At 32.2% G+C, this 26,507-nt stretch overlaps 1 protein-coding gene across 1 annotated transcript; it reads left to right on the top strand.

Moving 5' to 3' along the window:
- The first annotated feature begins 1,154 nt into the window (after positions 1-1,154).
- Positions 1,155-25,471, top strand: LOC141343748 (uncharacterized). The gene is made up of 16 exons (XM_073848383.1): positions 1,155-1,469; positions 3,249-3,351; positions 4,800-4,944; positions 6,711-6,793; positions 8,897-9,004; positions 12,087-12,205; positions 12,323-12,488; positions 12,776-12,873; positions 13,791-13,862; positions 17,844-18,545; positions 21,151-21,290; positions 21,391-21,772; positions 21,824-21,903; positions 21,958-22,028; positions 23,617-23,729; positions 23,829-25,471. Exons 1-16 carry the CDS (start codon positions 1,382-1,384, stop codon positions 25,469-25,471), a joined length of 4,113 nt encoding a protein of 1,370 aa, XP_073704484.1. The 5' UTR covers positions 1,155-1,381.
- The last annotated feature ends 1,036 nt before the right edge of the window (positions 25,472-26,507 follow it).

The raw sequence follows: 26,507 nt of genomic DNA on the forward strand, positions 1-26,507 counted from the left end.
ATCATGCTTTTTAGGAATATTTTGAATGCACAGGTTTCTGAGCTTGTGAATATTGTAATTTTAGAGGGTAAATAGCATATTCAGCTATGTCTTTCCTCTTATATTTCAGTAATCAAGTCTGAAATACTTCAAAAAGCAAAGTAGAAAAATAAAGTAATATTATTGCAATTCAAAACAACAGTTTTTATTTCAATATACTATAAAATGTAATTTATTTCTGTGATGCAATGCTGAATTTTCACCAGCCGTTACTCTAGTCTTATGTGTCACATGATCTCTCAGAAAGCATTATAATATACTGATTTACTACTTTTATTATCAATGTTGGAAACAGTTGTGCTGCTTAATATTTGTTTGGAAGCTGTGATACTGCTTTCAGCATTCTTTGATGAATAAAAAGTTAAAAAGAACAGCATTTATTCAAAATAGAAATTCTATTCTAACAATATAAGTCTTTACTATCACTTTTAATCAATTTAACACATCATTGTTGAATAAAAGTGTTAATTTTATTTCAAACAGAGAAACCCAAAACCTTTTTTTTATTTATCAAAGAATCCTGAAAAAAGTATCACAGGTTGCAAAAAAATTAAGCAGCACAACAAACTGATTAAATATATACATAGTTTATATATATATAATTTAATATTTATTATTTTTCTGTCTATTAATATATTTATAATATATATAACAAGTTTTGTTTTTTGAGAATTTATCAAAGTGACTATAAGTGACTATGTTTGAAAAAAACAAATGTCTGCCAATGGAGTCTGAAAAATAAACTTGTTTTCCTTTTAAATTATTGTACATTGCATCGACTGATAATTGTTCTTGTTTTAAGCGTAAAGATGTCTGATGTTCTGATATTATTACTGAAAAACACGACAAAAATACTGAGGAAGTGCATAAATTTTTGCCATATGTCAACAGCTGTCATCCATGAAGAGTATAAAGCTTTAAAAATAAATCTTGTTAGAATTTGATGCAAAACACCAACTAGAATCTATAATTAGATATTATAAAAATGCATTAATCTACAAAGAACCATAAAGCAACTCAAAAACTGTTCAACAACCTTTATTTTTAAGAATGCACACAGAATTGTTGTTGTTTATACTTTTTTTTTTCTCTTTTTTATACAGATATATTTCATATCTCTGGATATGAGGCGTCCGTTCCATCAAGCTGCGCTCCACAATGTAGTTGATGAGTGAATATCATGGATGAGATTCAGGATTAAACTCATATAAGAGCATCAGATATTCTACAGCAGCCGTCATGTGAGGTTTAACTTCAGCGATTCACACAAACACTCATTCAATCAGCTCACAAACACACACACAAGGCCTGGATGTTAGAGAGGAGGTGAAGGAGAAGCAAGATGAGGAGAGGCCGGAAAAAAGCGGGCAGTCGGGATAAAGTGTTCGGATGCGACTTGCTGGAGCACCTGAATGCCACCGCACAGGAAAGTGAGTTCATTCACACACACAGTTTTGATGTGTTTTTTTCTGCTTTTATCATATTAAAGGTGCCATAGAATGGAAAACTGTATTTACCTTGCCATAGTTGAATAATAACAGTTCGGTACATGGACATGACACACCATCGTTTCCTCCTCCTTAAATAAATCTAGTGTTTGCAAAAGACCACTGAAAAATAGGCCATGATCATTAATAGTTACGCATATTCATACCCCTTCATTTTTTCCACATTTCGTTATGTTGCAGCATTATGTTAAACTGCTTTAAATTACTTTTTTTCCCCACATCAGTCTACACTCCCTACTTCATAATGGCAAAGCAAAAAATAGCTTTTTAACATTTGTGCAAATTCATTAGAAATAAAAACTGAAAAGATCCTGTTGCATAAGTATTCACACCCTTTTCTAGGACACTGGAAATGTATCTCAGGAGCATTCATATCGCTTCTAGATGTTCCTACACTTGGAGTGGAGTTAAACTGTGGCAAATTCATTTGAACGAGTCTGATTTAGAAAGACACACACCTCTCAGAAAAGGTCTAACAGCTGAAAATGCATCTCAGAGCAAAAACCAAGATAACTGCCTGTAGAGCTCAGTGACAGACTTGCGTTAAGGCGATGATCTAGAGAAGAGTTCAGAAACAAATCTGCTGCATTGAAGGTTGACAGAAGCATTCTCCATAATGGAAGACGACTGGAACAACTAGGACTCTAGAAAATGTCCAAGCTGACAGAGATGGAGAGGTGAAAAGGTGAGGCAAAGAATGGCAGATAATTGCCAAATGCAGATGTGCAAAGATGCTCACATCAGACCCAAAAACACTTGAGGCTGTAAAGGTGCTTCAACTATGGACTGAGTTAAGGGTGTGAATACTTATGCAATGTACTTGTTTCAGTGTTTTATTTTTAATACATTTGTAAAATTTGCAAATCTGGTTTTGCTTTGTCATTATTATGGCGTATGGAGTGTAAACTGATGTGGGGGACAAACTCATTTAAAGCAGTTTAACATAATGCTGCAACAAAACAAAATGTGAAAAAAAAAGAAGGGGTATGAATACTTTTGCAAGGCACTGTAAGTGAAGGGATGGGTTGCTGTCTGTATTCACAAAGGCACAGAAAACAAAAGGCATTCTAATAAAATAAGGCGAGCCACTAAAGGGACACGGTTATCTTCTTGTTAGCGGTAGCCTGTTACATTGCAACACATTAAGATTTCACTTACCACATAAACAGAGCATAACAAGCATCTAAACTTGTCAAATGTGTGGTAAGTACTGCCGCTGTAGTGTAACGTTACACAGAGCACATGCGATCACAAATCTCAAAAGTGAAGTTGTTGTGCATTCAAAACAGCAGTTTCATTGCCCCGCATATTAATAGCGGCTTGATACGGCGGCTGAGAGAGCTCAACGCGCTGCAATTTAAGAAAACACATGCAAACAGAAAAAAATGACAACAAATTAAAAAAGAAAAGCTCGAGCTCCGTGATTAAATATATATTTTTCTCCATGTGCGAGCTACTGAAATGAGCAGCTCTGTGAGACAGCCAATCAGAGCAGAGCTCCTCATTATTATTCAGGAATGTTCCAAATAAGGCAATAACAGAGCATTTCATTCTAGGGACAAATCCTAGGGTTGCAAATGGACTGATTTTTTGTCCTTTCCTATGCCATATACCTTCTATGCAGATAACAGAGAACAATTTAACATATTGTATCAATGCATTCTATGGCACCTTTAAAATCTGTCTTTCTTATGTGTGCAGTTCCTCAGGTGCTACGCAGCTGTAGTGAGTTCATCGAGAAACATGGGATTGTGGACGGGATCTACAGACTGTCTGGAGTGTCGTCCAACACACAGAAACTGAGGTTTGTGAAACACGAATAATGAGAACTAAAACAGAACAGTGTTTTTATATTTTACTTCATGGCAACACTTTCATTTGTTTAACCTGAAGGACCAAAATAATTAAAATAATACCCTTAATAAATGATAATACCCTTACATTTTATAATATATTTTTAATATTTTGTAATAAATTTTTTGTTACTTTATTATTTTTTTATTATTGCAGATGCATGCATAAATATAATAATTTTAATATTTTTGGTATAATGCATTATTTAAAGCTAAATGCGATAATTAAAACTAAAATCATACCAAATAAACGACTGAAATAAAATAAAATATACAAAAAAAGCGTAATTTGTTTTAGCTGTAGTTGAATTTCTCATGAACATTAACTTTAAGTGCTAAAACGACTAGAACTAAAACTGAAAAAATATATAGACATAATGGTAATGCTTTACAATATGTTCAATTAGTTGACATTAGCTAAATGTTTTAACAAACATTAATGACGAAGCCCAATACATTTGCAACAGTAATTATTAATCGGTAACACTTTACAGTAAGGTGTCATTTGTTACAATTAGTTCATGTATTAACTAACATGAATGAACAATAATTTTTTTTAACAAAGATGAATAAATAGATTAATGTTATTTAATAAAAATACAGTCATTCATTATTGTTCATGTTAGTTCACACTGCAAACTAATGTTAACAAAAACAACTTGTGATTTTAATAATGCATAAGTAAGTGCTGATAAGAAGTACAATTAATAAATGCTGGAGAAATATTGTTCTTAGTTCATGTTAACTAATGAACCTTATTGTAAAGTGTTACCTTTTAATCTTTGTTAAAAAATAGCCATTCATTGATTGTTCATGTTAGTTCACAGTGCATTAACTAATGTTAACAAAAACAACTTTTGATTTGAATAATGCATTAGTAAATGTTGAAATAACATTAATTAATAAGTGCTGTAGAAGTATTGTTCGTTCTTACTTCATATTAACTAAAGTAGTTAACTAATGAACCTAATTGTAAAGTGTTACCAAAATGAAAATAAAAAACATAAACACAAAAAATTACTAAAATTTGAACTAAAATTAAAATGAAAACTCAAAAAAAATAATAAATTCAAAATACCAATACAAACTATTAACAATATATTTTAGTATAAATAATATTATTATAGTAAGTTATTAAAAGAAAAGAAATAATTGCACACTGTGAAGATTATAAACAACTATTGATTGCAGTTTTTGAATTTTTTATAAATGTTTCTGCTCTCTATTTTTCCCCTATTATATTCTATATAGATTTTTTAAATTCACATATATTATTTCTTGATAGTTTACTATATTTATTATATTGTATATTCTGTGTTTTATGTGTATATCTATAATATACTTAGAGCATGAGGTTATTTTTGAAGCTGTGTTTGTGTGTATTTTTGTGTGTGTGCAGGAGTGAGTTCGACAATGAAGGAAATCCTGACTTGTATAAGGACTTGTATCTGCAGGACATTCACTGCGTCAGCTCTCTGTGTAAGGCGTATTTCAGAGAGCTGCCCAACCCTCTGCTCACATATGAGCTGTACGACCGCTTCGCTGTGAGTCTGCATCTCTTCCTCTTTGCTCATCAATGCATCATGTAAAAATGTGTTGTTGAAGTCTGCAAATAAATGAGGTCGATGCTGATCAACATGCATTTTGTTCTCCAAATTTAACAACAATATTCAATGATATCAGATGAGATGCACACAAAATATGTAATGCCTGTATTCATATATGTGACTCTGAGTCTGGATCACAAAACCAGTCATAATTTTTCAATTTTTTGAAATTGAGATTTATGCATCATCTGAAAGCTGAATAAATGAGCTGTTTTCCATTGATGTATGGTTTATGAGGATAGGACAATATTTGGCTGAGATACAACTATTTGAAAATCTGGAATCTGAGGGTGCAAAACACCTAAATACTGAGAAAATCGCCTTTAAATTAGTCTAAATTAAGTTTTTACCAATGCATATTACTAATCAAATTAAGTTTTGATATATTTACAGAAGAAAATTACAAAATATGTTCATGGAACATGATCTTTACTTAATATACTAATGATTTTGGGCATAAAAGAAGAATAGATAATCTTGGCTTAAAATCTGAAATCTGATGGTGCAAAAAAATCTAAATATTGAGAAAATCGCCTTTAAATTTGTCTAAATTAAGTTTTTGCCAATGCATATTACTAATCAAATTAAGTTTTGATATATTTACAGAAGAAAATTACAAAATATGTTCATGGAACATGATCTTTACTTAATATACTAATGATTTTGGGCATAAAAGAAGAATAGATAATCTTGGCTTAAAATCTGAAATCTGATGGTGCAAAAAAATCTAAATATTGAGAAAATCCACTTTAAATTTGTCTAAATTAAGTTTTTACCAATGCATATTACTAATCAAATTAAGTTTTGATATATTTACAGAAGAAAATTACAAAATATGTTCATGGAACATGATCTTTACTTAATATACTAATGATTTTGGGCATAAAAGAAGAATAGATAATCTTGGCTTAAAATCTGAAATCTGATGGTGCAAAAAAATCTAAATATTGAGAAAATCCACTTTAAATTTGTCTAAATTAAGTTTTTACCAATGCATATTACTAATCAAATTAAGTTTTGATATATTTACAGAAGAAAATTACAAAATATGTTCATGGAACATGATCTTTACTTAATATACTAATGATTTTGGGCATAAAAGAAGAATAGATAATCTTGGCTTAAAATCTGAAATCTGATGGTGCAAAAAAATCTAAATATTGAGAAAATCCACTTTAAATTTGTCTAAATTAAGTTTTTACCAATGCATATTACTAATCAAATTAAGTTTTGATATATTTACAGAAGAAAATTACAAAATATGTTCATGGAATATGATCTTTACTTAATATACTAATGATTTTGGGCATAAAAGAAGAATAGATAATCTTGGCTTAAAATCTGAAATCTGAGGGTGCAAAAAAATCTAAATATTGAGAAAATCGCCTTTAAATTTGTCTAAATTAAGTTTTTACCAATGCATATTACTAATCAAATTAAGTTTTGATATATTTACAGAAGAAAATTACAAAATATGTTCATGGAATATGATCTTTACTTATATCCTAATGATTTTCGGCATAAAAGAAAAATCGATCATTTTGACCCATACAATGTATTTTTAGCTATTGCTATTTATGACTGGTTTTGTGGTTCAGGGTCACATATATGATATACAATAGATATTTGATGGCATATAAGACAATGCAATTAATCAAAATGTGTATTTTGCAATTATAGTCTTCTCTTTCCTCTCTGTGCAGGACGCAGTGGCGATTCAGTTGGAGGATGAACGGCTGGTGAAGATTAAAGAGGTCCTGAAGGATTTACCAACCCCTCACCACAGGTGAACACCTCAACATGAGCAGTTTATCAAAAACGCTAAAAATTATTTATTCACTCTCACATTGTTTTACGTAGTCATTTTCTATAGCTGAAAAGCCAAAAAAACAAAAAGCACAATGAAAAATTTTTAGCGCATAGGATTTTTTGTGCATAAAAATTTCGTAAAATTTTCTGTGCATAAAAATTTTAATGCATAACATTTTAGTGCAGGGGTTCCCAACCTTTTTTACTCCGGGGCCCCCCTCCTTCTCCGGACAATTTTGCAAGGCCCCCCTATGCCTGACATGTCCTCTTATACTGTACTTCCGCAGTAAAGAAAAAGTATTTATTTTGAAACCTTTTTTTATTAACCAAAACATTTGTTTTGCCTTATTATTCTTCTACTGCATGTTATAAAAAAACTCAAAATTCAAACAAACTTTAAATTAAAACTTAAAATATACCTTATAATCTTTAAAGAAAACCTCTGCTCAATTCTAACTTTTAAAATTATTTTACTTCAGACATTCTTTACAACTTCAGAGTACTTTTTCTTAAATAAGTGAACCTGCCGTATAACAGGGAGATACCAAAAGACCACTAAACCTATCCCTTTGAACTTGACTGACTGAATATCTACTGTTTGTATCCGTTAAAAACTAATACACAAATTCAAAATACAGCAAATACATTCTAATTCTGTTGAAACACATCGATGAGAAGGTTTGGGATCAGTGAACTCTGTCAGTGCGCGCCTGATGCTCATAAACACCGAGCCTCACTCCTCTTCTATGGGTGAGCATCCATTATAAAACACTCACAGGACAATAATTTGTACAACTAGGCAAATGTTTGAAATTTCACGCAAAAATAAGATAGGGATCAGAGCCCCGAGAGCGCGCATAGTTTGTGAATCAATAGCGGACTTGCGTGTCTCATGTACGACTTTGACATACACGAGTGTTATACATTAGGCACGCGCAAGTTCGTTATTATGACACTAATCATTTTTACCTTTACATTAGAGCGACGGTTTGCTTCATGCATGCAGCTGAGAGATGAAACAGTAGTTTGCGTACAGCGTTTGGAAGTTTTGAGCCGCCATTTAGTATTTAACAGTGCGATGAGGCTTGCTGCGCCAAGTCTGAAGCAATCAATCACAGAACACGAGAGAGGCTGTGCTTTTATTATTTTCATTTAGCATATTAATAATGAAATTAAACAATTATAGGATAATACTTAAATTATTTTTAAGATATCTCGCGGCCCCCCTGGAGGATCACTGAGGCCCCCTAGTGGGTCGCGACCCCCCGGTTGGGAACCGCTGTTTTAGTGCATAAAATTGCATAAAAACATTTTAGTGAATAAGATATTTAGTGCAAAAAAAATTTTAATGCATAAGATTTTAGTGCATGCTAATTGCATGCTAATTGCATAAAAATGTTAGTGCATAAGATTTTAGTGCATAAAAATTGCATAAAAACATTTTTGGTGAATAAGATATTTAGTGCATAAAAATTTTAATGCATAAGATTTTAGTGCATAAAAATTGCATACTAATTGCATAAGAATTTTTGTGCAAAATATTTTTGTACATAAAAATTGCATAAACATTTTTAGTGCAAAAGATTTTTTGTGCATAAAAATTTCATCAACATTTTTAGTGCAAAAGATTTTTTGTGCATCAAAATTGCATTAAAAAATTTTAATGCATAAGATTTTAGTGCAAAACAATTGCATATAAATTGCTTAAAAAATGTTAGTGCATAAAAAAATTGTGCATAAGATTTTTATTGCATAAAAATTGCATAAACATTTTTAGTGCAAAATATTTTAGTGCATAAAAACTGCATAAACATTTTTTGTGCATAAAAATTGCATACTAATTGCATAAAAAATGTTAGTGCATAAAAAGGTTTAGTGCATTAGATTTTTAGTGCATAAAAATTGCATAAACATTTTTAGTGCAAAAGAATTTTTGTGCATGAAAAATTGCATAAAAATGTTAGTGCATATATTTTTTTAGTGCGAAACATTTTTAGTGCATAAAAAATGTTAGTGCATAAAAATTGCATAAAACATTTTAGTACATACAAAGGTCATTAAAATTTTCATTGCTTTCCAGGACTTTGGAGTATTTGATGCGTCATCTGGTCAAGATGTCCACATTTGCCTCTGAGACCAATATGCATGCCAGAAACCTGGCCATTGTCTGGGCACCGAACCTCCTCAGGTGTGCGTGTGTGTGTGTGTGCGTGTGTGTGTGTTTGTTTGTGTGCGTGTGCGTGTGCGTGTGCGTGTGCGTGTGTGTGTGTGTGTGTGTGTGTGTGTGTGTGTGTGTGTGTGTGTGTGAACATGCTTATTTTATAAACTGTTTATGCATTTGACAAACACTTGGTTATTTTAGGGAATTTTATTAGTGGAGGAAAGTATTTGAGAAATAGTACTTCACTACTATACTTATGTATTATTTTTGTGGATCGGTACTTGAGTTCTATTCCTGAATACTTTTACTCAGATAAAATACTTAAAAATTAATTAATTTCATGCCTTAAAAGTACATAATCTGACTTAAATCTTTTCTTTATCCTAATGTGACTAAATGATCCTAAAGTGACTACATGAAAGAATGTTCACTTTTGAGTGTGCTAAATCTTTCAGACCCTGACTTTAAACTGAAGCAATGTGTTTTTATACCAACCGTCGCTGTCTAAAAATAGTCAGAAATATACAATATACAAATGTCAAACCACAGTAAAATCATCTGCTGCTAATATTCAGGTAACAGGTTTCAGTTTGACATCTGTGTTCGAGATAATCAGAATAGTGGCATAATAGTGATTTTGACAGGTTATTTTTAAAAGTCAAATTAAAAAGCATGAGAAAACAGTTTTTTTTTTTACTTTTAAATACTTAGGTACACTTGACTGTGGGTGTTTTTTTACTTTCATGTCTTGTTTTCCAATGCAAATATCTAAACATCGTTAAATCAAGATACATTTACTTGAGAAGGAAAATGACTATTAATTAGATATTAAATATCTATTAAAACACTTGTTTTCTGAAAAATCAACCAAATTAATGCTTAAACATTTACACTTAAAATAATATTTGCTTATCTGGAAAATATATGGACAAAAATCTGCTTAATTCAACGGAAAAACAAGATTTCTATTTATTTTATTTGTTTTTTTCCTGACCCTATTAACCCATTTTTTTCTTGTTTTAATCTGATTTTAATTTTTATATATTTACAGTAGAAAACAAAAAATAGATAATTTTGTCTTAAAATCGTTTTTTTAGCAATGCATATTACTAATCAAGGTTTGATATAATTACAGTAGGAAAATTACAAAATATGTTCATGGAACATAATCTTTATTTAATATCCTAACGATTGTTGGCATAAAAGAAAAATGGATAATCTTGTCCTAAAATCTGTAATCTGAGGGTGCAAAAATTTCGAAATATTGAGAAAATCGCCTTTAAAGTTATCCAAATAAAGTTTTTACTAATCAAATTAAGTTTTGTACCAAAAATCTTTGTCATATCTTCGTTAACATACTTTACTAGCCTTATGTTTTGGAGCTTTGATGAACCATCATCGGTGCAAAAAGGAAATAAACTGCTCTGGTCATGTGACAATTTGCACTAATCATGTGAAACTGCACATGTTTTATTGTGACCCTTTATTTTTTCTATATTTGCAGAAAGTGCACTTAAACATCAGTCAATAAAGTGTTTAGAGTTTTTAAAATAAAATCCTTTTTTACGGTCACAGTTGTGACCGATGGGATTAAATGGGTTAATATCTTAAGTTATTAGTTCACAAGTAAATGCATCTTGATTTAAGAATTTTTTAGGTGTTTGTACTGGAAAACAAGACAAGGAAGAGAAAGATTTTTTTTTTCAGTATAAATTCAAAGTCATGTTTCTCAAAACTTTTTACTTTTTAATATTAAGTTACTCCCTAAAAAAGTAACTAATTACTTTACTTAGTTACTTTTTATGAAAAGTGATGCGTTACGTTACTTTTGCGTTTCTTTTTAAATCTGGGCAGGGCTTGCTTGTTTGTTTTTCATTTAAAAAGTTCTATTTTTGGCAAATGTAAAAGCCTTTTCACACCAAAAGCCTCAGACTTAGAGAAAAGTAAACGTCTGTACAGTAGACCGCAGAAAAATAAAAAAAAGGAAAACAAATGTTTGATTATCTTGAGTGAATTGGATCATCAAAGGTCAGCAGCAAAGACATTGGTTCATAAAATAGGATTAAATACATAAAGGATATTTGTATTATTTAACATTTAATTATTACAGGTTTGCGTTGAATTTCACTGTTTATTATTTATTTTGAGTAATACTGTATCTGTTTTTTAGTGAGTGAGATGAATTAATGCATGTTCACATTTATTCTAGAACTAAAGTAACATCTTACTCACTATTTCTCTCAACGTTAATCTGGGGGGAAAAGTAACTTGCGTTACTGATTTGAAAAAGTAACTCAGATATTTTCTTGTCAATTAAAAAGTAATATGTTACTTCACTAGTTACTTGGAAAAAGTAATATTATTACCAGTGTTGGGGAAAGTTACTTTTAAAAGTAATGCATTACAATATTGAGTTACTCCCTAAAAGTGTAACTAATTACGTTACTTAGTTACTTTTTATGGAAAGTAATGCGGTACGTTACTTTTGCGTTACTTTTTAAATCTGGGCAGGGCTTGCTTGTTTTTAATATAAAAAGTTCTATTTTTGTCAAATGTAAAAGCCTTTTCACACCAAAAGCCTCAGGCTTAGAGAAAAGTAAATTGACGACTGTACAGCAGACCGCAGAAGATAAAACGTCAACTCTTCAGCAATAAAAAAAAAAAAGGAAAACAAATGTTAGATTATCTTGAATCATTTTCGCTTATTAGTATGGATGAATTTGATCATCGAAGGTCGGCAGCAAAGACTAGGTAGGATTAAATACATAAAGGATATTTGTATTATTTAACATATTTAATTATTGCAGGTTTGCGTTGAATTTCACTGTTTTTATTCATTTTGAAGAACACTGTATCTTTTTTTTAGTGAGTGAGATGAATTAATGCATGTTCACATTTATTCTAGAACTAAAGTAACATCTTACTCACTATTTCCTTTCACATTAATTAATAAACAGGGGAAAAAATTAACTGGCATTACTTATTTGAAAAAGTAACTTCTTGTCAATTAAAAAGTAATGCATTACTTTACTAGTTACTTGGAAAAAGTTACTTTTGCATTGCATGTATCATTAACACCGTTCGTAATTCAGTGAATAATTATCTACAGATCGAAGGACATCGAGTCGACCGGATTTAACGGCACCGCGGCGTTCATGGAGGTTCGGGTTCAGTCCATCGTTGTGGAGTTTGTTCTCACTCACGTGGCGGAGCTTTTCCCTGGAACTGGTATTTCGTTTTAATCTATTTCATAAACCTGCTTTTCAGTATTGTATGATAGTATGATCTTCAGTATTATGTGTTCCAGCTTTCTCAGATGTAAAATATTGATTTTTATTGATGCAGGATTGACCGTGGAGCGCCGGAAGTCCCTTCCGTCTCCCCAAATACTGTCTGGTTCGGACGATCCTTTCTTTAAGTCTTTTCCGTTACATTGTCCAGGAAACCTCAGTCCTGGAGACGGACCTCCGGCCATGCGGTCGTACCACGCTATTATTGACGGCACTGACAAGTAAGACTGAACACATGCAAAGTGCATCTCAATAACCATCCAATGAAGTAGTGATGGTGAAATATTACACTGCATTTAAAAGACATGGTGAACAAAGATGACAGCGCCTACAAACTGCAACTGATTCTTTATGAAATAAATATTTTTTTTCTAATTATTTATTTATCTACATAAATTTTATTTTCTTTATTTGTGTATTATTGTGTATTATTTATTTATTTATGTTTATTTTATTTTTCATTTTATCCCACTGCTTGACTGATCGTGACTGTCTCTGTTGTGTTCAGGAGGAAGGGCTCCCTCAAAGGAAGGAAGTGGAGATCCATCTTTAATTTGGGCGGGAGACTTCAAGATCCGCGCAAGAAGAACAAATACTGTCCTAAAGGTGAGAGCATCTCTCTGTACATCAAATACCTGAATTATAGAGTATTCTGGAAATGCAAAATTAATTTTTGCATGACTGAAGTCAACTGATACACTACCACTCGAAAGGTTGGCATCAGTAAGATTTTTAATGTTATTTAAAGAAGTTTCTTATGCTCATCAAGGCTGTGTTCAATGGATCAAAAATACAGAAATAAAATTAATTAATTAACAATGTTTTTCTATATTAATTTACATTAAAATGTAATTTATATCTGTGATCAAAGTTGAATTTTCAGCATCATTTATCAGTCTAAATCATTCTAATATGCTGATTTATTATCAGTGCTGGAAACAGTTGTGCTGCTTAATTTTTTTGGAACCTGTGATACTTTTTTTCTGGATTCTTTGATCAATAAAAGGTTAAAAAGAACAGTATTTATTTAAAATAGAAAGGTTTTTGAACAATATACACTACTGTTCAAAAGTTCGGGGCCAGTAAATCCTATTCTTTATTTTTTTGAAAGGATTTAATATTTTTATTCACCAAGGATGTGTTAAATTAATAAAAAGCAATAGCATAGATTTACATTGTTAGAAAATATTTATATTTTGAATAAATGCTGTTCTTTTTAACTTGTTATTCATCAAAGAATCCTGAAAAAAATATTTGGCAGCACAACTGTTTCCAACATTGATAATTCTAATAATAAATCAGCATATTAGAATGATTTCTGAAGGATCATGTGACACTTAAGACTGGGGTAACAGCTGATGAAAATTCAGCTTTGCATCACAGAAATAAACATTTTAAATAAAAAAAACATTACAAGTCTCACTGATCCCAAAAATCTACAAATGCCTCTTCTCTTACATCTAATTCATAGCTTTTGTTTTTTATTATTGATTCCCAATTATCTGTATCTCCTAAATGCACAGATAAAGAGAAGACGGCTCTGAGGCCGGCGAAGAGCATGGACTCTCTGAGCTCAGGTCCTTTTGCAGTAGACGGTATGAAGAGTGTTTTTACATCATTTTTGAAAGGCATTGATATTTTTATTCACCAAGGATGCATCAAATAATTTCAAATAATCAAGCATTTATAATGTCACACAAGTATGGAAGCCTGTTTCCACCACTGAATAAAAAAAGGTTATTGTGACTTATCTCACGACTTTTTTCTCACATATAAACTCACAATTGCAAGTTATATAAACTTGGGATATAAACTCGCAATTCTGGAACCATATCAGTCTTTTTTTTCTCCTCAGAACTGGATTTTATAACTTTTATAACATAGTCGCAATTGTAAGGGGAAAAAAACAATTGCGAGATACAATGTTGCAATTGCGATGAAAAAAAGTCAGAATTGCGAGATACAAAGTTGCAATTGCGAGTAAAAAAAGTCAGAATTGCGAGATACAAAGTTGCAATTGCGAGTAAAAAAAAGTCAGAATTGCGAGATACAAAGTTGCAATTGCGAGTAAAAAAAAGTCAGAATTGCGAGATACAAAGTTGCAATTGCGAGTAAAAAAAAGTCAGAATTGCGAGATACAAAGTTGCAATTGCGAGTAAAAAAAGTCAGAATTGCGAGATACAAAGTTGCAATTGCGAGTAAAAAAAAGTCAGAATTGCGAGATACAATGTTGCAATTGCGATGAAAAAAAGTCAGAATTACGAGATACAAAGTTGCAATTGCGAGTAAAAAAAGTCAGAATTGCGAGATACAAAGTTGCAATTGCGAGTAAAAAAAAGTCAGAATTGCGAGATACAAAGTTGCAATTGCGAGTACAAAAGTCAGAATTGCGAGATACAAAGTTGCAATTGCGAGTAAAAAAGTCAGAATTGCGAGATACAAAGTTGCAATTGCGAGTAAAAAAAGTCAGAATTGCGAGATACAAAGTTGCAATTGCGAGTAAAAAATTCAGAATTGCGAGATACAAAGTTGAAATTGCGAGTACAAAAGTCAGAATTGCGAGAATTGCAAGATACAAAGTTGCAATTGCAAGCAGAAAAAATCTGAATTGCGAAATACAAAGATGCAATTGCAAGGAAAAAAGTCAGAATTGCAAGGAAAAAAATCTAAATTGCGAGATACAAAGTTGCAATTGCGATGAAAAAAAGTCAGAATTGCGAGATACAAAGTTGCAATTGCGAGTAAAAAGTCAGAATTGCGAGATACAAAGTTGCAATTGCGAGTAAAAAAGTCAGAATTGCGAGATACAAAGTTGCAATTGCGAGTAAAAAAAAGTCAGAATTGCGAGATACAAAGTTGCAATTGCGAGTAAAAAGTCAGAATTGCGAGATACAAAGTTGCAATTGCGAGTTAAAAAAATTCAGAATTGCGAGATACAAAGTTGCAATTGCGAGTAAAAAATTCAGAATTGCGAGATACAAAGTTGAAATTGCGAGTACAAAAGTCAGAATTGCGAGAATTGCAAGATACAAAGTTGCAATTGCAAGCAGAAAAAATCTGAATTGCGAAATACAAAGATGCAATTGCAAGGAAAAAAGTCAGAATTGCAAGGAAAAAAATCTAAATTGCGAGATACAAAGTTGCAATTGCGATGAAAAAAAGTCAGAATTGCGAGATACAAAGTTGCAATTGCGAGTAAAAAGTCAGAATTGCGAGATACAAAGTTGCAATTGCGAGTAAAAAAGTCAGAATTGCGAGATACAAAGTTGCAATTGCGAGTAAAAAAAAGTCAGAATTACGAGATACAAAGTTGCAATTGCGAGTAAAAAAGTCAGAATTGCGAGATACAAAGTTGCAATTGCGAGTAAAAAAGTCAGAATTGCGAGATACAAAGTTGCAATTGCGAGTACAAAAGTCAGAATTGCGAGATACAAAGTTGCAATTGCGAGTACAAAAGTCAGAATTGCGAGATACAAAGTTGCAATTGCGAGTAAAAAAGTCAGAATTGCGAGATACAAAGTTGCAATTGCGAGTAAAAAAGTCAGAATTGCGAGATACAAAGTTGCAATTGCGAGTACAAAAGTCAGAATTGCGAGATACAAAGTTGCAATTGCGAGTAAAAAAGTCAGAATTGCGAGATACAAAGTTGCAATTGCGAGTAAAAAAGTCAGAATTGCGAGATACAAAGTTGCAATTGCGAGTAAAAAAGTCAGAATTGCGAGATACAAAGTTGCAATTGCGAGTAAAAAAGTCAGAATTGCGAGATACAAAGTTGCAATTGCGAGTTAAAAAAATTCAGAATTGCGAGATACAAAGTTGCAATTGCGAGTAAAAAATTCAGAATTGCGAGATACAAAGTTGAAATTGCGAGTACAAAAGTCAGAATTGCGAGAATTGCAAGATACAAAGTTGCAATTGCAAGTAGAAAAAATCTGAATTGCGAAATACAAAGATGCAATTGCAAGGAAAAAAGTCAGAATTGCAAGGAAAAAAATCTAAATTGCGAGATACAAAGTTGCAATTGCGATGAAAAAAAGTCAGAATTGCGAGATACAAAGTTGCAATTGCGAGTAAAAAGTCAGAATTGCGAGATACAAAGTTGCAATTGCGAGTAAAAAAGTCAGAATTGCGAGATACAAAGTTGCAATTGCGAGTAAAAAAAAGTCAGAATTGCGAGATACAAAGTTGCAATTGCGAGTAAAAAGTCAGAATTGCGAGATACAAAGTTGCAATTGCGAGTTAAAAAAATTCAGAATTGCGAGATACAAAGTTGCAATTGCGAGTACAAAAGTCAGAATTGCGAGATACAAAGTTGCAATTGCGAGTAAAAAAGTCAGAATTGCGAGATACAAAGTTGCAATTGCGAGTAAAAAAAGTCAGAATTGCGAGATACAAAGTTGCAATTGCGAGTAAAAAAGTCAGAATTACGAGAATTGCAAGATACAAAGTTGCAATTGCAAGCAGAAAAAAATCTGAATTGCGAAATACAAAGATGCAATTGCAAGGAAAAAAGTCAGAATTGCAAGGAAAAAAATCTAAATTGCGAGATACAAAGTTGCAATTGCGAGTAAAAAAGTCAGAATTGCGAGATACAAAGTTGCAATTGCGAGTAAAAAAAAGTCAGAATTACGAGATACAAAGTTGCAATTGCGAGTACAAAAGTCAGAATTGCGAGATACAAAGTTGCAATTGCGAGTACAAAAGTCAGAATTGCGAGATACAAAGTTGCAATTGCGAGTAAAAAAGTCAGAATTGCGAGATACAAAGTTGCAATTGCGAGTACAAAAGTCAGAATTGCGAGATACAAAGTTGCAATTGCGAGTAAAAAAGTCAGAATTGCGAGATACAAAGTTGCAATTGCGAGTAAAAAAAGTCAGAATTGCGAGATACAAAGTTGCAATTGCGAGTAAAAAAGTCAGAATTACGAGATACAAAGTTGAAATTGCGAGTAAAAAAGTCAGAATTGCGAGAATTGCAAGATACAAAGTTGCAATTGCAAGCAGAAAAAATCTGAATTGCGAAATACAAAGATGCAATTGCAAGGAAAAAAGTCAGAATTGCAAGGAAAAAAATCTAAATTGCGAGGTACAAAGTTGCAATTGCAAGGAAAAAAGTCTGAATTGCGCAATTCAGAATATCTCGCAATTCTGACTTTATTTCAAGCAATTGTGAGTTTATGTCTCACAGTTCTGAGAAAAAAGTCAGAATGCTATCCTTTTTAACTTTCTATTCATCTGTGAATTCTGAAAAATAAACTGTATGACAGTTTCCACAAAAATATTGGGCAGCACAACTGTTTTTAACACTGATAATAATCAGAAATGTTTCTTAAGCAGCAAATAAACATATTAGAATGATTTATGAAGGATCATGTGACACTGAAGACTGGAGTAAAAATACTGAAAATTCAGCTTTTTGATACATTTGAACAGATATTCACATAGAAAACAGCTATTTTAAATTATAATAATATTTCACAATTTTTACAGTATTTTTCAACAAATAATAATAAATCAACCCCAAACTTTTGAATGAACAAAATCGCATGTGTCAATATTATTGTCTTTGTCTCTAAGATTCCAAACATCCTCCAGCTCATATTCCTCCTCTGGTTCTGTCCACGGCGTCGGGCAGCTCAGAGGGCGTGTCTTCTGTCGGCGGGGGCGTGTCCAGTGGATATGCAGTGACGTACAGGCGAACAGGCGGAGCTCAGGTCAGCATGGTGAGTGGAGGGACTCCAGGTACTTACAACCGTCTGGAGTCTGGAGGCGGAGCCAGTGGAGCTGAGGGGGCGTCGCAGGGCGTGACCAGATCACCCGGAATGACCAGCAAAGCTGACCGGCGTGCTGGGATACACATATCAGGGCCGTTCTCTGTGACCGTCCCGCTTCATATAACATCTGGACTGGCTCTGGGTGTCTTGCACGGTGGCTGGAACGAGAAGGACCCCCTGCAAGGTGACGAAGCTGAAGATGAGGACATTAAGAGCATAGAAACAGAGACAGAGTCCACAGATGGGAATCCACAGAGCAAAAAATATAATGTTCAAGAGAGTGAAAGAGAAAGCAATAGCTGTGTGGAAAGTCAGGTGGATTGTGGGAAGGATATGGCAGAGATTAGAAAAAAGGAGAATGATGTGCCAGAAAAAGAAGACACACCAAATGCTGAAAAAGAACCAGAGAAAGAAAATCTGAACCAGAATCAAGAGTCTACAATAGAAAATGTAGAAAATACACAACCACAAACTAAAGAGGAAACCACAGAGGAGGACTACATGGGTAAGAGAGAAATATTGAGATGATTATTTATTGGCATGTAAATGTAAGCAGTCTGATAATCACAAATTTGCAGTTTAGTTTAGTAATATTTTTTGCAGTGTTTTTATTGTAAATTTAAAGCACACTACAGGTGAATAGAGTTAACTTTTTTTATTACAAGTTTTCTAAATACTATGTTTAAGTATGCAAATGAGCATTGTTTAATTAAATATATACTCATTTATATTTCCAGAACAGAAATCTGAACATTGTTTCCAAAACGTTTTTACAGTTAATTATTACTAGGGCTGTCACAGTTAAGGAATTTCCCTTGCGGTAATTTTGAGTGGCTCAGTAGCACGATATGCGGTATTACCGCCATATACATATACATATATATATACACATATATATATATATATATATATATATATATATTATTTTATTTTATTTTATTCCTCCAAATAACGTTGATACATGAAGTGAAGTAAACAGTACTTACATAGAAACCTAGCTAGAAAGAAATGCAAATTTTACAGAAAAATGTCAGACACACTTAGAGGCTTTGCATCTGAACTCTTCGTGTGTATGTGTATATATATATATATATATATATATATATATATATATATATATATGTATACATACAGTTAGCGCGCATCCTCAAATCTGACTGGACGAGACTTTTTCTGTCAGTATTTCACCTGCGTGTTCTATATGACCTTTTACTCTTAAAAACGTGATAAATACGTATATATTTAAAGGCTTTGAGTTTGTTTTTCCACTTTAGCAGCACTTACAAGCACCAAAACTTACAGTTTTATTCCTCTCTATATTCTGAGGGATTTTACTGAGGGGTTTGTTCATATATCATTCACATGGATTTATATGACCTTTTACTCTTAAAAATGTGATAAATACGTATATATTTAAAGGCTGTGAGTTTGTTTCTCCACTTTAGCAGAACTTACATACACCAAAACTTACAGTTTTAGCTCTCTCTATATTCTGAAGTATTTTACTGAAGGGTTTGTTCATATATCATTCACATGGATTTATATGACATTTTACTCTTAAAAACGTGATAAAAATGTATATCCTTAAAGGCAGTGAGTTTGTTTCTCAACTTTAGCAGCACTTACAAGCACCAAAACTTACAGATTTATTCCTTTCTATATTCTGAAGGATTTTACTGAAGGGTTTGTTCATATATCATTCACATGGATTTATATGACCTTTTACTCTTAAAAACGTGGTAAAAACGAATATATCTAAAGGCTGTGAGTTTGTTTCTCCACTTTAGCAGCACTTACAAGCACCAAAACTTACAGACTTATTCCTTTCTATATTCTGAAGGATTTTACTGAAGGGTTTGTTCATATATCATTCACATGGATTTATATGACCTTTTACTCTTAAAAACGTGATAAAAACGTATATCTTTAAAGGCAGTGCGTTTGTTTCTCCACTTTAGCAGCACTTACAAGCACCAAAACTTACAGTTTTATTCATTTATATATTCTGAAGGATTTTACTGAAGGGTTTGTTCATATATCATTCACATGGATTTATATGACCTTTTACTCTTAAAAACGTTATAAAAACGTATATATCTAAAGGCTGAGTTTGTTTCTCCACTTTAGCAGCACTTACAAGCACCAAAACTTACAGTTTTATTCCTTTCTATATTCTGAAGGATTTTACTGAGGGGTTTGTTCATATATAATTCACATGGATTTATATGACCTTTTACTCTTAAAAACGTGATAAAAACGTATATATTTAAAGGCAGTGAGTTTGTTTCTCCACTTTAGCAACACTTACAAACACCAAAACTTACAGTTTTATTCCTTTCTTTATTCTGAAGGGTTTGTTCATATATCATTCACATGGATTTATATGACACTTTACTCTTGTAAACATGGTGAAAACATGGATCTTTAAAGGCCTTGAGTTTGATAAAAATGCATATTGAAAGGCCGTGAGTTTGTTTCTCCACTTTAGCAGCACTTACAAACACCAAAACTTAGAATTTTAGAGGGGTTTATTTATATCATTCACATTGATTTATATTTGTAATATTTTGTTCCTAAAAGCGTGGTGAAAATGTATTTTTTCTGTCTTTTGACAGTGTTTTGGGATTTATGGAGTGATAATAAGAGAAATCCAAAATCCCTTCTCTAAAAACTTTTAACTCTAATATATCAGCAAAGCCAAACAAGAATTTTGAACCAATGTTCAGATTTCTGTTCTGAAAATGTATGCAATTTTTTTCAATTTTCAAATATATGTTTGCAATTCTCTGTAATCAATCAACTGAGGAAGTATGGTAAGATATATTAGTTTTTGTTTGTTTGTTTGTTTGTTTGTTTACATTATTTACCTTGGGTGTCTTGTCTTAAACGTATTTTCTGGAAGTTTTCTTACCACTAGTCTGAAATATCTTGTTAAGAAAAGCCAAAAAAAAAAAACTGGTCATGGCATAAAATTAAAGCTGTTTTTGCCTGTAGCATCCTGCCTTAAATCTTAAAATAATATATAGGAAATTTTGACTGTTCATTACATGAGGTCTTTGATGAAAGTAAGTGGTAGAAAATTAAGGCAAATGTTAATGGTTTTCCCACAGACATGAGAGGAAACCACCATCAGGAACCCGCCAGTCCGCACTTCTACGAGGACATGGAGTTTCCAGACCCGGATCTGCCACTGGATTTCCAGGAAGCTTTCGGCTTTCTGGATTCGATGGATAGCTGTGCTGCAAACCAGGTGTGTTTATGCATATGTGTAAATGATGAATCTTAGATTTCATACTGTTGCCTTTTGTTTGTTTATGTCAAGCACACTTTCTGCTTTCTCTCTTCTCCAGGTTGAGTTCTCAGTCGAGGCGCCTTTTTTTGAGAACGAATATGAGGAAGATGAGGATGAAAATAAGGATAACCAGGCCATTTCCTGCCCATCACAAAACTGCACTAATGACCATCGAATGCCTGCAACCAAAAGCAGCAGTCCGTCGTTCACACACAGGCCTCTTCCTGGAAAATCACACAGCCTGCCGTATAAGTCCCGCCCCTTCGTGCCAGCACTGTCTTTCTCCTCAGATGACGAGTACAGTCCAAATGACGACGACGATGATGAGTCTGATAAAGGTTCTGAATATGAGGACATGTTTTGTCAAAGTCTCCCAGCCGGTCGGGACTTTCAGGGACTCTCCTGGGTGTGTCCAGAAACCACCGCTGAATCGTCTACTAGCAACGATGTAGATCTTCACACTAGTAACCAATCAAACGCACTTCCTCCAGAGAACAATATAGATGTGCAGTCCATCGATCAATCAGAAGACATGATTTCTGCAGCTTCTGCAGTGAAAGACAATAGTGAAGTCGCTTTTGAGACACCGCTTGGTGAAGAACATCTAAGTTCAGATGCATTAAAGACAGAAGTGCATGAAAAGAAGAACGAAGAAAGAGATTCGAAGGATGTGGAGAATGATAAACACACACTGATGTAAGTACAAAATGACACTTAAAACCCATGTGACTTATGTCCTCTGTAAAAACATTAAAGGAGAGTAAAACTGCTCTTATAGAGGTTGTCAAGGTCCAAAAATGACACAAAACAGCATGAAATAATCTATGCAATTAATGAGCTGTATTAAACTTGCTTTTTTGAATTCAGATGATGCTTTGTGTCTGAAAGAAACAGAAAATTGTATTTACATTTTTACTTAAAACATTATAATTGTTAAATTAAATATTTCTGACATTTCCTATTTCAAGTATTATCTACTTAGTTTTGTATAAATGTACTGAATTAATGTAGCACAAAAAGTACGTAGCACAGAAATATTGGAAAATAAAATGTAAATACATTTATTAAATTAATAATTGTAATAATAAAAATAAAAATCATTTCATAATTTGAAAATTTTTGATTAACACTTTAATCCTTTATTTTATAACACTTTATTTTTTACTATCTATGTATTTTAATTTAGTATGGCATTTTTATGTAGTTTAATTTAATAATTTAATTTAAAAATATATAAACAATTAAATTAAATTATTCAAATTAATTTATAAATTAAATATAATATTACTTTCAGAAAAATAAATTGCAAACACAAACATTCGGTAAATAAAACGTAAATATATTTATTAAATTAATAGAAGTAATAATAAATAAAGATAGTTTAATCATCTAAATATAATATAATATAATATAATATAATATAATCATCTAATAATCTTTGATTAACACTAATCTTTTATTTTATAACACTTTTTTTACTATATTTAGTTTAATTTAGTTTGCCATTTTAATGTAGTTAAATTTAATAATTAAATTTTAAAATATATAAAAATTAAATTAAATGACTTAAGTTAATTTATAAATAAAATATAATATTAAATTCATAAAAATAAATTGCCAGCGCAAATATTTGGTAAATAAAATATGAAAACATTTATTAAATTAATAGTAGTAATAAAAACATTTTTGATTAACACTTTAATCTTATTTAATAACGCTTTTTACTATCTATTTAGTTTAATTTAGTATGGCATTTCACCGTAGTTTAATTTGATAATTTAATTAAAAAATATAAAAACAATTAAATTTAAATTATAAATGAAATTTATATTGTATTTAAATTTAAATATAAATTTTAATTTATTTAAAAATGAAATATAATATTATAGTAACTAATAAGGTTTCAAAGACATATATTTTTACTATAAATATTATTACTATAATTGTACTCTAATAAAAACAACAACAATACTAATACTCTAATTTCATAAAAATAAATTGCAAATGCAAATATTAGGTAATTCATAATTTATTTTTATTATAACCAATTAATTCTTTTCTAAATACAGACTAAACATTTTCCCAGTATTCATAAGAACTACTTTTATCAAGCATTTATGATTGTTTTTGGAGCTTGATCCCTGGTCACTGTATGATTTCTTTTTATGAAAAACATAACCGTGAATAATCTCTTATACTTATAATATAATACTGATAAATATTGGGTTGTGACAACACAAACCATGTAGTATTTGTGAAATATTTGACTTTTGCATTTGTACAGAGGAGAAGATGATCCAGAGAGTGAACCCAGTGAGGAAGACACTTATTTTGGACCGGACTCGATTCCTCCTTCACCGGAACCTGAGCAAACGAACACCGAGATCGACAGCACCAGCCTTCCTGAACTCATCCCAGCTCAATCTCCAGATGAAGATGCTGACATTTACCATGGTAAAAGTGAGGTAACAATAACCAAGGAGCTCACGGATGCAGACCGTGTCTCGCTGGCTCCTCCACAAACACAGATTGTCAACGAAACAAAGACTGAAGAGAGTCAAACGGAGGAGGATGAGAAAGTTATAGTGGAGATGGAAAAATGCAGGGAAAATGAAGGAGAAGACTGTGAGAACTACAAAACCGAAAAGTGTGAAGATGTTGAGGAAGATGAAAAAGCAGATGATGAGAATAAAGAACAGAAAGAAGTGAACACGACTGAAATAAAAGAAGATTTAGAGGAAGATAGTCAGGAAAATGCAAAAGATGGACCTAAAGAAGGAGAAAAAGTCATAGATAAAGCTGAGAGGCAAGATTTAGAGGAAGATAGTTTAGATTGTGAGGAAAATGCAAATGATGGACCTGAAAAAGGAGAACAAGACAGAAAAGAAGCTGAAAGACAAGATTTCAAGGAACATAGTGGTAATTGTGAGGAAAATGCAAATGATGGACTCGAAGAAAGAGAACAAGACAAAAACAAAGCTGAAGGACACGATTTCAAGGAAAATATGGGGGATTTTGAGGAAAATACAAAAGATGGATTTGTAGAGAGCAAACCAGACAAAAATGAAGCTGAAAGACAAGATTTCAAGGAACATAGTGGAAATTGTGAGGAAAATGCAAAAGATGGATCTGAAGAAGGACAAGAAGACAAAAATGAAGCTGGAAGACAACATTTCAAAGAAAATAGTGGAGATTGTGAGGAAAATGCGAAAGATAAATCTCAAGAAGAAGTCAAAAGTCAGGATTTAGAGAAAAACAGTGGAGAAGGAGATGAAGAACATGCGAAAGAAGGAGAACAAGAAGCTGAAAGACAAGAAGATTTAAAGGAAAATAGTGAAGAATCTGAGAAGGTAGATGAGGAACTTACAAAAGAAGAAGAACAAGACAAAAACAAAGCTGAAAGACAAGATTTAAAGGAAATTAATGAAGAATCTGAGAAGGTAGATGAGGAACATATTAATGAAGAAGAAGAAGACAAAAACAAAGCTGAAAGACAAGATTTAAAGGAAATCGATGAAGAATCTGAGAAGGTAGTTGAGGAACATATAAAATATGAAGCTGAAAGACATGAAGATGTAGAGGAAAGCAGTGAAGGAAACTCTGAGGAGGATGTGAGTGTAAAAACAGAAAGCTCTGTTGAGGAAATTTCTGTTTTGAATGAAAGTGAAGATCAATTCTCAGACAAGCCTCCCAAACGTTCTCCACGCAAACCTGCGAATCCAACGAAAGCGGTTCCTGTCGTTCCTCCCAAACCTCAAAACTCCAAACTCACTGCATTCACTCTTAGAAAACAGCTTCAGCACAGACAACACGACGATAAAGGAGCGCAAAGAGAAACTGATGAAGAACACACAGTGGAAACTATAACAATGCACAGAGATGTGGATGAAAGCCCAGAGAACTGTAAAACACAACCTGATGCAGAGGGTCCTAGAGAGAGACGAGGGACTTGGGGCGGCGGGACGGATCGGATAAGAGATGCAGAGAAAGAGGCGAAGAGGAACAGTGGCATCAGCATGTGTTTCGACGAAGCCGTCGCTCGAGCCACAGAGAAGAGGAGCCGAGAAAGAGAAAGCACAGAGAGACTGTCAGGAACACAGTGGGACAAAGAGATCCGGAAAGATGGGAAAACTGACTAATGTGATTACTAAAGAAGAGGAATTTGTAAAATATGATGTGCAAAAAAACATTTTTTTTGAATATACTCATTTTCACATGATAAAAAAAATATAGAGAGAGAGATAACAACACAAATCAGTATTCATACCCCTTCATTTTTTTCACATTTTGTTGCAGCATTATGTTAAACTGCTTTAAATTTAATACATTTGTCAAATTTGCAAATCTGGTTTTTGCTTTGTCATTATTATGGTGTATGGAGTGTAAACTGATGTGGGGGAAAAACTCATTTAAAGCAGTTTAACATAATGCTGCAACAAAACAAAAATGAAGGGGTATGAATACTTTTTCAAGGCACTGCATATATATATATATTTTATCATTTATATCTTAATATTCATGCAAAACAAAATAGTTGTTTACACTGCAAAAAAATGCTTGTCTTGTTTCCAGCCAAAACATCTAAACATTCTTAAATCAAGAAGGATTTTATAAACCAGTAAAAATTATTTTCTTATTTTCAGAAAAAAACAAGTCAAAATGAAGTGAGTTTTTGCTTAGAACAAGCAAAATAATCTGCCAATGGGATAAGAAAAAATGCACTTAATTTTGACCTTTTTTTCTAGAAACAAGACAATCATGTTCACTCATCTAGAAAATCCTTCTTGATTTAAGAGTTTTTAGGTATTTTGGCTGGAAACGAGTTAAAAAGTCTAAGTAAGAAAAGTATTTTTTTGCGGTGTATAAACTAGTTGTTCATTTTCAGACTGGTTTAATGTTTTTGATCATTATATAAAAACTCAGGAACAAATGCATAGGAAACCAAACACATCCGCTTAATTCAGACAAAAATAGACAACCTGTATATGCTGTTTTATGTATTTTAATCTTTGTAAACATTCAAATTTTCTATGCATTTTATTTCAATAAATTAGTATTTTCATTATAGATATGCATTTGTGCATATAGTGTATGTTTTTAATGCTTTCACTTAATTAGGATTCTTATTTCCTAGATATATATTTCATGAGATCAGGATTTTAAAGAATCTAGCCA

The sequence above is a fragment of the Garra rufa genome, chromosome 10 (genome assembly GCF_049309525.1).
Source record: "Garra rufa chromosome 10, GarRuf1.0, whole genome shotgun sequence".
Taxonomy (NCBI): Eukaryota; Metazoa; Chordata; class Actinopteri; order Cypriniformes; family Cyprinidae; genus Garra; species Garra rufa.

Bases quoted from the DNA above. Each gene is read 5' to 3' on its own strand.
- LOC141343748 (XM_073848383.1), top strand. From the start codon at position 1,382: ATGAGGAGAGGCCGGAAAAAAGCGGGCAGTCGGGATAAAGTGTTCGGA. The intron at 3,352-4,799 runs GTTTGTGAAACA...GTGTGTGTGCAG, and splicing joins TCCAACACACAGAAACTGAG to GAGTGAGTTCGACAATGAAG. The intron at 21,291-21,390 runs GTGTGTTTATGC...TCTCTTCTCCAG, and splicing joins ATAGCTGTGCTGCAAACCAG to GTTGAGTTCTCAGTCGAGGC.